General features: G+C 55.0%; 4 protein-coding genes across 4 annotated transcripts; 1 reads left to right on the top strand and 3 right to left on the bottom strand.

The window, feature by feature from the left end:
• Positions 1-196: 196 nt before the first annotated feature.
• On the bottom strand, positions 197-1,401 carry CkaCkLH20_06998 (insig domain-containing protein; the record flags this gene model as incomplete). Its single annotated transcript, XM_038889715.1, has 2 exons — positions 197-577; positions 631-1,401. 2 exons carry the CDS (start codon positions 1,399-1,401, stop codon positions 197-199), a joined length of 1,152 nt encoding a protein of 383 aa, XP_038745078.1.
• A 2,482-nt stretch (positions 1,402-3,883) lies between these two features.
• On the bottom strand, positions 3,884-5,299 carry CkaCkLH20_06997 (uncharacterized protein; the record flags this gene model as incomplete). The annotated part of the gene is made up of 1 exon (XM_038889714.1): positions 3,884-5,299. One exon carries the CDS (start codon positions 5,297-5,299, stop codon positions 3,884-3,886), a length of 1,416 nt encoding a protein of 471 aa, XP_038745077.1.
• An 835-nt stretch (positions 5,300-6,134) lies between these two features.
• Positions 6,135-9,431, top strand: CkaCkLH20_06996 (nak nak-unclassified protein kinase; the record flags this gene model as incomplete). The annotated part of the gene is made up of 3 exons (XM_038889713.1): positions 6,135-7,020; positions 7,068-7,165; positions 7,221-9,431. The coding sequence occupies 3 exons, from the start codon at positions 6,135-6,137 to the stop codon at positions 9,429-9,431; spliced, it is 3,195 nt and encodes a 1,064-aa protein (XP_038745076.1).
• A 569-nt stretch (positions 9,432-10,000) lies between these two features.
• Positions 10,001-11,981, bottom strand: CkaCkLH20_06995 (amino acid permease; the record flags this gene model as incomplete). The annotated part of the gene is made up of 7 exons (XM_038889712.1): positions 10,001-10,237; positions 10,288-11,118; positions 11,173-11,193; positions 11,261-11,447; positions 11,501-11,628; positions 11,681-11,751; positions 11,816-11,981. 7 exons carry the CDS (start codon positions 11,979-11,981, stop codon positions 10,001-10,003), a joined length of 1,641 nt encoding a protein of 546 aa, XP_038745075.1.
• Positions 11,982-12,638: the final 657 nt, after the last annotated feature.

The following is a 12,638-nucleotide window of genomic DNA, read 5'->3' as shown; positions in this document are numbered from 1 at the left end:
GATAGAAATCATCGCTCACAGCGAATTCTCATTGCGCTGCTCGTAACAATACAATATTCCATACCAAGTAACCAATGATCATCGTCTGTGCCGGATATATGCCCACCAGCTTTCCCTTTTCCGAGAGTCTTCGCCGAGTACTTCCACCGCCCGTGAACCCAGATGAACCGAAAGAAACAGATCTCAGTCGTGGACCTCATCTCAATCCAGCCCAGCGGCCCCGTGCGGTAGCCGATTTGTTGATGGCAAGACGTCTCCCGATGTTTCCAAAGCAGACGCAGCTGCAGAACAGAACGCTGAGCATCCAGATTCCTGTCTCGATGGTCTCCTGACTGGCCAATCCACCCAGAGTGATAGGCTCTGAATACGCTCTCTCTGACTCATTTCGGTAGGTCAAAGAAGACGGGGTCGGCATGGCATCGGGGTTGATGCCGAGGAGGACCGCCGAACCCGTCACTCCGACGGCCATCGACAGCAGGAAACCGGGTTTCGACCTGTCAATGAGGTACCACAAGAACGGGTTGACCAGGGCCAACGAGAGGGATACCTGCAGCGTCGAGGCCCAGGGCAGTTTACGCTGTCCATTGTTAACCTCGTGTTACATGGTATGGCATTGTATGAGGGACTCACAATGGCAAACACGATGCCAACGAAGGCGCCGATGCTGCGTACGACCAAAGCCCAATCTTTCACAGGGCTAATGTCCTCAGGAGACGGACTGTCCCTTTCTTCAGGGACTGCTTCTTCCCCGCCAAATGTATGCTCCCAGACTCCGTCAAACCAAGGGAGCAGACCGCCAAGAACGACACCCGACAAGCCCCATAAAGACAGGTACTGCCAGTCATAACTCGGTTTGATGATGCTCTCGACCTGAAACGGCGAAAATGTTTGCTCACTCTGCAACCGGGTGACCAAGACACCATATCCGATGCCAATCACGAAAAGGAGAGCTATTCTAGATACCGTGAACAAAGTTGAGGCTGCAGTAGAAGGTGACTGTTGCTTAGCCCCGCGGTGGGAAGACCGCCGGCGTAACAGACTCGAGCGGTCCTTCATGAGCTCAAACGTCGTATCGTCCACGCTAGGACGCTTGATTGGAGTTTGCGCCCCTGTCCCCCAGGGAGTGTCGGGCTCGTCCCTCTCATTACCATCACGACTCCCGTAAGTGGTCGGGGAGTAAATGCCGAATAACGTTGAGGATGTCAGGTTCATTATGGACTGGGCTCTAGGCAGGGACCCGGAGTCTGAGGAAGCCTGGCCATTGTGCAGTCTCGAGAGGTCTATATCGGGGTTCGGGCTCGGGGAAGAGGAGTTCTCGTCTGGAGGAGTAGGACTCGTATGGCTGAAGTCGAAGGGGCGGCGGGGGATAGGCCGCAACAGAGGTGGGCCGTCGCCAGACATGATGGCTGGACGCGGTCGCAACCGGATCGTGGGAAGAGTGTGAAAGGGCTAAACAATGCGATTATTAGCTAGATATCCAGTAAGCTCGCCAGTTCGCCGAGGCTTTGCGATGAGCTCACATCGGAGAGGAAGACGGAGTTTCTAGGAGACCGAAACGTTGATACGTACGAGTAGATTCAGATCCACGGGCCGAAGGAAGGATTTTGTCGTCGTCACTTCGGAAGTTCAGACGACGGGGCAACACTGTATCGTCTCACGTGGGCTAAGAAACAATTCGCCTCAGACTGGCGGACGGACGATGTAAGCCGAAGGATTGGACGAACAGAGGAGCTTCGTAGTATTGGCCAGAAGTATGAGAGACGATGGAGACGATGTTCAAGGGCTGCTCCGAAAAGCTGAGAATTGTTGGGAAATCGAGGGTCAACTCGGCGGCGCGAGACGAGGGAGCTCGGAAGAGCTGATGCAAGACAACCTGGTCGTGTGCTGCGGGATTGTCGTGGGCCGGATGTGAGGGAGGTGGGCGTGGCCGTTACTGGGGTGGAGGGGAAAAGATGGGATATGTAGCAAAGAGACGAGTAAGGCTGTCTGGAACCTTATGAACAACGGGGGAGTTCAAGATTAAGGTGGCGGGAGTGAAGAAGGCGGCGAGCGGCATGATCTCTCAGAGGTCAGTTCGTAAAATCTACGAGGCATCGGCATCGACTTCCGTCACCCGTAGCAGCCAACTCAGCATCAAGACGCTGCTTTGTTTGTTGCATGTGGTCGGGTTCGTGCTACCTGCAGTCATGGACCTTGGCCGCGTTTCTTGGTCGGAGGCGCGGAGGCAAGACACGCCGGTAAAACAGATGCGGATTGATGCGGGCAACACACGAGAGAGGGGAATTTCGGCGTGGTGGTGGTGTGGTCTGCGTGCTGTGTGGCTTATGGGGTCAGCACCAGCAGTCGGAACTGAGGAGCTATTGCAGAAGTGCTGCAAGGCCTTGGAATATGGAGACGGAAATAGCAATTTCGCAGAGTAGGAGAAGAAGAGGAGTGACGACGGGATTGGGAGAGAGAGAGGGTAGAGAGGGATGGGAAATATTCACATGTCTAGACTTTAAGCGGGCTAGGTAAGAACGACGGGAGGGGAGGTACCTTACGGTAAGTAGGTAGCTGTGTTCCACCTCCAAGGTACCTCGTAACTACCTACCTTACCTAAGGTAGATACCCTGCAGCTCTGCCTTCCAGTGGTACCGCACCCGCAGCACTTGCAACATCAGGATGTGCAACTGCTTCGCGGTACCCGTGGGAAAGCAAGTAAGGCATGACATGCACGGGAAACAGAAACGCTTGCACGAAGTGCAGTTGCAGTTGCAGGTTGCAGGTTGCATTGTTGCATTGGAGACTGGAGAAAACGAACGAGTAATCGCAGTAGGTATTGCTGGTGCCAAATGACCGAAAAAGGCAGGGATCCCCCCTAAGCACTTCCCTTGGCCGCTGTTGAACGATTTGAAGCTAGGGGACTGGCGCCAAGCCGTACAATGCAGCTGCATGCAATGGGATTGTCTCCGGTGGAGCCACATGACTGGTGCACGCTAAATTGGGTCCTGAAATGACATTCTTGTTCACCTGATTCGCCGCTACCCCACACTCTGCTAACCCGTTCCCTCCGCTCCCTTAAGGCTCTTTCCCTCCAGCAACCACTTCCAATTCTCACAAAGGTGCTAAGGTATCTAGTACGAATAGGAATACTATCTGCAACTGTAACGAAAGTCCCTTTCCTCTCGACGACCAGTGTTGGCAGTTTCTCTCTTTACGTACCTACCTAACGCACGTTGGGGCGGAGACTTCTTAAGCTTAGGTGTTCGCCCGTCTCCGACCTGTCCGCGTATAACGGAGACCCTGCCCCTCAAAAAGCGCGGTGCCCCTGCGAACGTTGGGAAAATAAAATGGGGAGAAAAAAGCCTGCTTGGCCAACTTCACCGCTAGGTAGAGCCTAGAGGAGAAAAGAGTTTCTGTATATACCGGGCCCGCATCTCCCGCGAACCTGCACAGCAACGAAGGAGGAGCTGAATGAGTGCCACTCAACTTGAGGGACGCCTGGTTATTGAAAATCGTTTGATTTCTGTCTCCCTTGGCTGCGACGGGCCCGGACGTCACCAAATCATTACGGTTTCTTGTCGTTACCAAGGTTGAACCTGCAGCTCTCCAGGTCTTAGAGGACTCAACTGCTAACGATTAACACTCGCCAAAAGACACGACCGGGAGTGGCATGCAATCCGCAGACTCTTTCGAGACACGTCCGACGCCGATCGGCGGGGCTCTTGCACGGACCATCCATCTGTCGCGGCGCCGGTACGCGGTCAGTCGGGGCCAGTCTTGTCGCCGCCGTCCCGTCTCAACTCCCCAACGGCGACGCAGTCTTGTCCAAAAAACACGAATTTGCACATTGATTAAACGGATATCTTATTGTCGTTGGTTATGCACGTCGCGCCGCGTCGGCTCACTCGTCATCTTCATCCTCAGAATCATCGTCCGACTCCTCAACCTCGTCCTCGCTGTCCTCCACTCCCTCCGGCCGGGGTATCATACCAAAAGCCGTCATACAGGTGATGCGATTTTGCGTGTCGTACGTTCCCAGCAGCGTTCCCATTTGCTTGCCCCCTCCTGAAACCAGTTCTTTCTTGCCAATCCTCCATAGTCGCACCTTGCCATCGCTGCTGCCTCCGGCCACATACACGGCGGTCGAGTCTTGCTTGGATTGAAGAAGAACCATGCTTTTGATGCGGCCAGAGACACCGGCGTCCTTGCCACCAACTTGGCCCATCAGTTTTGCCGTAGGGTACTTCTTGTCTTTCTCAATGTCGTTCAGGTCATCCGTTTGCGTAGAGAAGAAGACTACCCGTCCATCCTCGGTCGACACCGCCAACACGCTCTGTTTCGTCTCGCCCTCAATGCCGATGTAAGAAACATCGTGGATCTTAGTCCGAGTGTCGGGCATAACCACACATTTTGGTACACCGTCCATGCCGAACACCGCGACGTTGCGATCGAAACTGATGGCAAACTCATCTGTATCGTCCCACGGCCCCCAAACAATCTTGTGACCCTCGCCAGTTGAATACTTGCCCTCTCCAGCCTCCCTTAATAAGTCTGATGGGAATTTGAGAGGGCTGGACTTCTTGCCAGTCATCAGGTTCCACAGTCGTAATTTTTTCTCGCCTTTGCTGACACTAACCATCAGCTTCATATTCGGGTAGACAGCAAAGTCGTTGACGCCGGACGGCGTTCCGCCGAAGGGGGCCGTGTCGCCGGTAGGTCTGCCTTGAGCCACGGGCTTCGGCGCCTTGATTGTCGAAAGGACGTTCCAATCTCTTGTCCTGGTAATGGCGATTGTGGAATCTTCGCTCGAAGACAAGAGCTTAGACCGTGTAGGAAAGTCAAGCTTGGTGATGCTTGATGAATGGTGAAGTAATGTGCCCAGCTCGCGGTTCTTGGGGTTTTCGAGGATCGGGCGGGGAGCGACGGAAGAGAGAAGTTCTTGGTTCTTGCGGCTCGGAGGATGCGCGGACAGATTGTACAGGTTGATTCTTTCGTCGGTGCTTCCAGATGCCAAGAAGACCTTTTGGCCTTGGCCGGGGACAGGAGCTGAAGGGGGCGACACAGCGACGGCGCGTACTGCCGAGGTGTGCGCATTGAAGAGGAAGGTATCGGCGAAATCGACAGTGCCCTCGGGTTTGACCGTGGCGGTGATCCCATGGAGCACTCGGTCATATGAACCGGCGACAATCTGGATCGTGAACTCCTCGGCCGGGCCGTTCGATGCGGTATCCTTCGAAGTCGAGCCATTGGTAGTTGCCTTTGCTTTCTTGGTGGGCGCTGCGTCCTTAGCAGGAGGCGCCTTCCTCTTTCCCGCCATCTTTGTCGCCTTCGAGGTCGTCGGTTTAGAAATGGTGTAAGGTTTGGTGTTTGCTGCTAGATCAGCTCAAAAAAAAAAAAAGAGTGTCGCCGCATCCCAGGCAATAGGCTCGAGGTCCGAGAGAGAAAAAAAATTCGACTGGGATGAAGACACTTATCGCTATCGTATATCGATAAGGAAATTCGCAACCCCACCACAACTTGGATCGGCTCACCGCCCGTTTTCGGGAAGTGAGATTCAGGTGGTGCCGCCTGGAGAGGGCTGCATGTCAGGTTGGGCTGGACCAATGACATGAATTGTAGTGCATAAAATTTACCCGACACTTCCCCGACTGAGGTGCATTGCGAAACATGGAACTGTGAACAGGGTGTGCCGGGGTCTTGAATTTCCTACCTAGCTCCCCCAAGCCTTATGCCAGCGCTCCACCACTAACAGCGGCTGATGGACGCTCCGTACCTACCTGCCTACCTACCTAACTCACTTGTGCACTACGTACTGGCTGCCCGTCCATACTGCCAGTCTACCACGCGTGTCCAAGTTCAGGTCCAGCTTGATGGCAACCTGGACTCAACTCATCAAATACGCCAACAGCCGCCATCAACAGCCAAGAATGGCTTAACTGTGCCTTGAACGGGTCGCAAATACCAGTCAATGCTACAGTCGTCTCTCTAATCGTTCCATCCGCTCTTTCGACCATCCCTCTCACCGTTCTCAACCCGCCGCTGACGCTCCACCTACCCAGTCTCACTACGTCGGGCGGCGACAGCCTCCATTTCCAGTCGACGACGACTTCTCGAGGCCTCTACCTTTCGATATGGCATCCTACGGGCATCACATGCCCGCGGCAGCCCCGCGAGCCGCACATCCTGCCACCTACGGCGCTCCAATGCCTGCCCCCGTGTCCACAGCCCCTGCGGGCACTTTCGCTCCCGGAACGAAGATACAAGTTGGCAACCACCGGGTTGTGATTCAGAAATATCTTTCTGAAGGAGGATTTGCCCATGTATATCTCGTCAAGCTTCCCAAGCCTATCGACGGCACGGACATGGCTGTTCTAAAGAGAGTGGCTGTCCCCGATAAGGACGCACTGCGAAGCATGCGAACCGAAGTCGAGACGATGAAGAGGCTGAAGGGTCATCGCCCAATCGTTACCTACATCGATTCCCATGCCTCTGAGATGCGCGGAGGAGGATATGAAGTCTTTCTTCTCATGGAATTCTGCGACGGAGGCGGTCTGATCGATTTCATGAACACTCGTCTTCAACACCGCCTGACCGAGCCCGAAATCCTACACATCTTCACAGACATCGCCGAGGGAGTAGCCTGCATGCACTACCTCAAGCCGCCGCTACTTCATCGAGACCTCAAGGTTGAGAATGTTCTGATTGTTAGCCACGGTGCCCAGAAGAAATTCAAGCTCTGCGATTTTGGATCAGCCGCTGCACCCAAACCGGCACCGCAAACCGTCGTCGAATGCAGGCTCATGGACGAGGACGTTCAAAAGCACACAACCATGCAATACAGGAGTCCGGAGATGATCGATGTCTACCGCAAGCTGCCCATCGACGAGAAGTCGGATATTTGGGCATTGGGCGTGCTTCTGTACAAACTGTGCTACTATACCACTCCTTTCGAGGACCAAGGCCAACTTGCCATCCTCAACGCGAGTTATAGATTCCCAAGCTATCCGGTCTTCTCAGATCGTCTGAAGAAGCTTATTGGTAAGTGAGTCAGAGCTCGGACTGGACCACCGACTAACAAGTGACAGCCTCCATGCTGCGTGAAAGCCCGCAAGCCAGACCCAATATCTATCAGGTTTTGCGCGAGGGCTGTGCCATGCAGGGTCGTGATGTTCCTATTCACGATGTAAGTTCCTCTGTGCGCTGTGTTTGGATATGTGGTTTACTAAGAAAATGCGCAGATCTATACTGGAAAACAGCGCTCTGAGCCGCAAAGCAAGGACCGGTCCTCTGCTGACCACTCCCAAGCTAAGCAAGTAGTCGGTGCCGTGTTTGCTCCACCCAAGCAGGAGGAACAGGTCCTTCCAGATATTGTTCCGATGAGAAGGGGAAGGTTGCCGGCAGCCAGCCAACAGCCACAAGCTCAGCAAGTAGCCGCGAAACCGAGCCCATCTCCTATGCGAGTTACGAATGGAGATCCTTTCGCCGCCCTGGACAAGCAGTCAACCCCAGCAGCTGTCCCCGCAGCTGCTCCGGCGGCAGATGCGGATGAGTTTGCATCGCGGTTCCCATCTTTGGACCAGTTTTCCATCCTTCATGAATCTGGGTCCAAATTCAATTTCGACTCGCATACGCCGCCCCCGACACAGCATCAAAGGAGCCAGGCCCAGAGGCCCAACGAGACGCCCGCAGATGCAGGTTTCGTCGCGGCTCATTCTCCTCCCCAGAGCCAGGAGCCCATTCGTCCTAAGACTGTTGCCCCAGCGGGTGCTTCTTCTCATACGCCTCCAACGGTGAAGTCGCCCCCTCCAGGTGCCATCGGCCTGACGAAGACTGCCTCGGCCCCCCTGAAGCAAGCTGAGATGAGCAGAGCACATGCCATCATTCACAAGAATCCCGAGTTGCAAGCTATTTCATCCCAGACTCAAGTCCAGGGCCAGAGTCAATATCAGGCGCCGCCGTCGAGATATGTGTCGACAGGCACCATGACGAATACCCCTCCCCCAGAACAGCAGCAAGCTCGCGAGAAAATGCCTATTTGGCGAGTGCCCGCGACTGACCACGGTCGGTCGACCAGTCTTCCTCGTCAGACAGAGCCGAGTGTTCCCGTTCGCCCCGAAGACCCGAGCACTGGGTCTATTCATCGTGTTCCATCTTACCAACTCCGGCCAACTCATGTTCGACATCCGTCGTCATCGCGTCCATCGCTTGAGGGCGGCCGCCCGAGCCTGGATCTTCTCGATGCAAGCGCTCAACGGAGGTCTATCGACGGGCGCCCGCGGCCAGTCAGCACCCACCTCGAATCCAACCTGGATTTCCTTCGTGAAAAGGAAGGTTCCTCCAAGCAGCCACTGCCATCTCCCAGTCTGTTATCACCAAATCTCCCTGACAGAGTACCGTCTCCCGCGGTGCCTGTGGAACCGGAGGAAGAGGAGTCTCATATCGAATCCAACGTGGAGTTTTTGCGTAGCATGGAAGAGGCGAAATCAGAGAAGAAGGAATGGGGTGCGAAGCATGGCAAACGCGGAAGCCTGAGCTCTTTGTCCGGGACGAAGAACATTTTGGCTGGAAGATTTGGGGATGCGTTCAAACGATTCGAGGGCAACCAGGCCCCTGCGCCGGCTCGAACACCATCGCCATTGAAGCAACTTGATCGCCCTATATTGACCCCCATCGATGGGTCAGAGGCTACCGACGGCCGCACTGATGATGGAAACGGCATGGAGGAGACCGAAGACATGACTCCAGCTATGCGACGAGAGCTCGAACGTCTTCGCTTGGAAGAGGAAGAGCGTCGCGTCGAAGCTGCCGCTGCAGAATACCGTCAACGATTCACCAACCAAGGGTCCGGCTCCGGCGGCCAGGCTCCGCTGCCGAAGAGCATTGGCGGTGTTTCCCGTGCCGTCAGCATTCAGAATAGAGTGCAAAACCTCTTGAATGAGGGCCAGAAATCATCGGTGCAGGTTCCGCGTACTGCTCAGGGATATGGGGTGTACACCGATGGGACCTCACCCACAAGCCGGTTGGACAAGCAGCTTCCCGAGATACCTCGGAAGCCAGTCGGCGGCACCAAAACCCGATCTATGACACCGTCCAACTCCCAAGACGTCATGGTCCACAAGGTACGCCCATCCGCTAGCGACCCTGTGCCTCAAGCAGGAAGAAGCACGCCCGGCCCACGACCGGTGGCGCCGCGCAAGCCGATGCACCTCAACAGCCTGCCAACCGGCGGTCGATCGGGCTCGCCGCCGAAGTCGTCGCAGGCTCCCGCTGTACCCTCCGAGCACCTGGTGGGGGTCGGGCTTCCCGGGCGGCCCGTAATCGAAATGTCGACAAAGGAAAAAGACGAATACCTGCAAGATTTCTCGAAGCGATTCCCTAGTTTGGGCTCAATCGAAATGGTAGAGCGTGACCTCGCGGCGGAGGCGGGCGAGCACCGACCGGCGAGGTAGAAGTTGCCCATCTCCCATCGACGGCTGGCCATCTCCAGTGGCAAAGCCAAGACATGTGGGCAAGTTGGGATAGATTTGAATATATACACTCATCAGCAAGCGTAGAAACTGTCGAATTCTGTGTGCGGGCAACTTTGTGTTCGGCCAAAGAAGAAGAAAAAGTAAAAAAAAAATTACGGCCATGGCTACGGATATCGTCTCACACGGCCCGCAGAGCTCTTTTGTTGTATATACGGTTTTGGAAAACTGTTTAAATACGACGCATCCATTCGAGCAATCGATCTTGAACTTCCGAGTTGCATGTCTCGATTGTCCAACTGTTGGCGTTGTGAGATTGACCAATATCCCCCAAATGAAGCAAGGCAAACATACCAGCCGATTGGCATCTTTGATTCAAGGTTGCGCTACTGCTTTACGAAATCCGCGAGGTCATGTCGGATGATGTCTATCTCATGCTCTGCCCGTACCCCTTTACTGCTCGGGACGATCCCTAAACCGGATCCAAGTTTTCACCACAGGTAGGGAATATCAGGCGATCCGACTTCGCATGTGGCGAGTTGTCGACCGTCTTAGAACAGGGAGCGGGCAATCCGTCTAGGGAGGTTGGCCCAAGTCTTCTCGGGCATGGGCTCGTCACTAGGCTCTCGAAGACGAACGCCCGACTTCAGGTCGATCTCGCGGAGCGGTACGTATAAGCGCCAATCGCGAGAGATTACCTTCCAGAGAAGATACAAGGCGAGGACGATGGGAGCGGCCAGATAAGCGGTAAAGAACGCCTCGGCGTCCGGGACGGCGTCGGGTGACGGCTGTTATTCTCGTTAATACTGCCCTCGGGCTTCAAGTGAGAGCGACTTACGTAGAGAGCGTTATAGAAAGTGGCGATCAGGCAGATGATGTTCAGGAAAAGACCAGCGGCACTACCCCAAATGCCGAAGGGCACCTTGTAGGGGATCTGGTCGAGGGTGTAGCCCTGCAGCTTCCAAGCCATGCGCATGCGGATGTGTGACAGGCAGATGGAGCCCCAGACGAAGAAGTACGACAGGCCAGAGAGGGCAAGCAGCCAGGCGAAGACGGTGCTGCTGTCGGCGGACTCACCGATGAAGGCGAGAAGACCGAAGGCGATCTGGATGAGGACGCACCAGATGGGACGGCCCTGCTTGTCGACGTAGGCGAGGAAGCGAGGGGCCATCCCTCGCTCGGCCATGGCTTGCATCGTACGGGTGGAGCCAAAGGTGCAAGAGTTGGCGACCGAGATGACGGCTATGGTGATGACGGCGTTGAAGATTGAAGGGAGGATCTTGACGCCAGCGTCTTGGATGGCGAGGACAAAGGGAGAAGCCTTGGTGTTCGCGCCAGAAGATCCCAGGAGGCGGGGGTCGTTGGCCGGGACAATGAGACCCAAGATGAAGAGGTTGACGATATAGAAGAACGCAATACGCCAGAACACCTGCTTGGAAGCCATGGGAATCGCCTTGCGCGGGTTCGTTGATTCGGCTGCCGCCAGTCCAACAAGCTCTGTGCCGCCAAAGGCAAAGGCAGCGACCACGAAGACACCCGCGAAACCGTTGAAGCCGTTCTGGAAAGCTCCCGGGTCGTGCCAATACTTCACACCAATGTATCCTTGGTCACCAACAGCCCCAGTATTAACGAGAATGCCAAAAATAATGAACCCACAGCATGCCGCCACCTAATGATGCTCATTAGTGTTCATGATCGTGATGCACCGCTAGCAGCAGCTCACCTTAATGATGCTCAAAACGAACTAGTATGCGAGTTAGTTGAAGAGTTCAACACTGGCCCTTCCTCGGATTGTCAAGTATCGTACGTACCTCGACCTCACCGTAACCACGAACGCCAAAGACTTGAATAATAGCCAGGACAACAAGAAAGACGGCTACCCAGACGCCCATATTGATGTCCTCGCGCCAGAACTTGATTGTGATGCTTGCTGCGACAAGTTCAAAGGGCAGGACTGTAAGCCAGGCGATTGCGTAATCCCAGCCCATGGCGAAACCCCTGAATCTGCATTAGTCTCCAGCTTGGTATCGCGAGGATAGTCGGAAGTTTACCAGGAGGGATCGACGAAGCGGCAAACGTAAGTGTAGAAGGCGCCGTTGACGGGGTAGAGGACTGCCATCTCGGCGAGGGCCTGGGTTGTGAACATCAACATAATTCCGACGATCATGTAACCGATGACCTGTTGTACTGCGTTAGACGCGCTAAGGCGGCATGAGTATATGAGCTCATACCAAGGCGGCCGGACCACCTGATCGCAGAGCACCGCCGGAACCGACGAAGAGACCAGCTCCAATAGCACCACCTGGGTGAGAACATCAGTATTTCTCCAACAGAACAGAGCCGGCCGGTGTGGAAGAGCAGCGTACCAATAGCAATCATCTGCATGTGCCGACTGCGCAGGTTCCTTTGAAGGGGCTGGCCCTTGGTAACAACGCCGACCTCCTCATCGTGTGATCCCTCGTAGCTATTCTGGCTATCCACCACAGGGTCTTTTGCATAGTGCTTCTCATCGTCGACGGGTTGGGATGACATGTTGGCGAATAAATGGATGATCCCGCTTCCTTGGTGTTGTCGCTGGCTACCGATAAAAGGCACGAACCGAAGACACCTGCTCATCATGGGATGGGGTGCCAAGAAGCCCCTGATATATACCTTCGCTCGAGGCAGGCTACGAGTGCGAACTCGTTTGATGATTGATACGGGGGACCAAAGCACTCATTGGCCCGTCGTCTGCAACAGAACAGTCCCAGAACCAAGGGGGCAGGCATTACCACTCCCCTGGCTCGCCGCTGCAGTAGTCTCCTTTCTCCCTCGCTATACGGAGAAGATTCGAACGGGCCATACCCTTGATGCTTTGGACGAATGTAGACGAGACAAGCTTTCCGGATGATAAGACCAGTCCACTCCCAAGGGGGAAAGAGACCAAGACAGTGGTTCTAGACGAGGGGGAACCTGGCTTTGGGGTGGTCCCATTGTCACCCGCCGCGGCAGGCAAGCCGCTTGATAAGGATAGGCGGCGTTAGCTTGTTTCCCGGGCGGAAGCATACATAGACGGGTGTGGTGGAACGTCTTTCGGTTTTGGGGTCGGGTTGGAGATAATGTATTTGATTGGTTCCAAGCGGTTTGATATCTTGGCTTCCACGGTGAGACTCTGGGGTGAGCATACATCCCGGCGCACCTCCACAAACC

The sequence above is a fragment of the Colletotrichum karsti genome (genome assembly GCF_011947395.1).
Source record: "Colletotrichum karsti strain CkLH20 chromosome Unknown Scaffold21, whole genome shotgun sequence".
Taxonomy (NCBI): domain Eukaryota; kingdom Fungi; phylum Ascomycota; class Sordariomycetes; order Glomerellales; family Glomerellaceae; genus Colletotrichum; species Colletotrichum karsti.
This window is presented reverse-complemented; position numbering and strand designations above follow the sequence as displayed.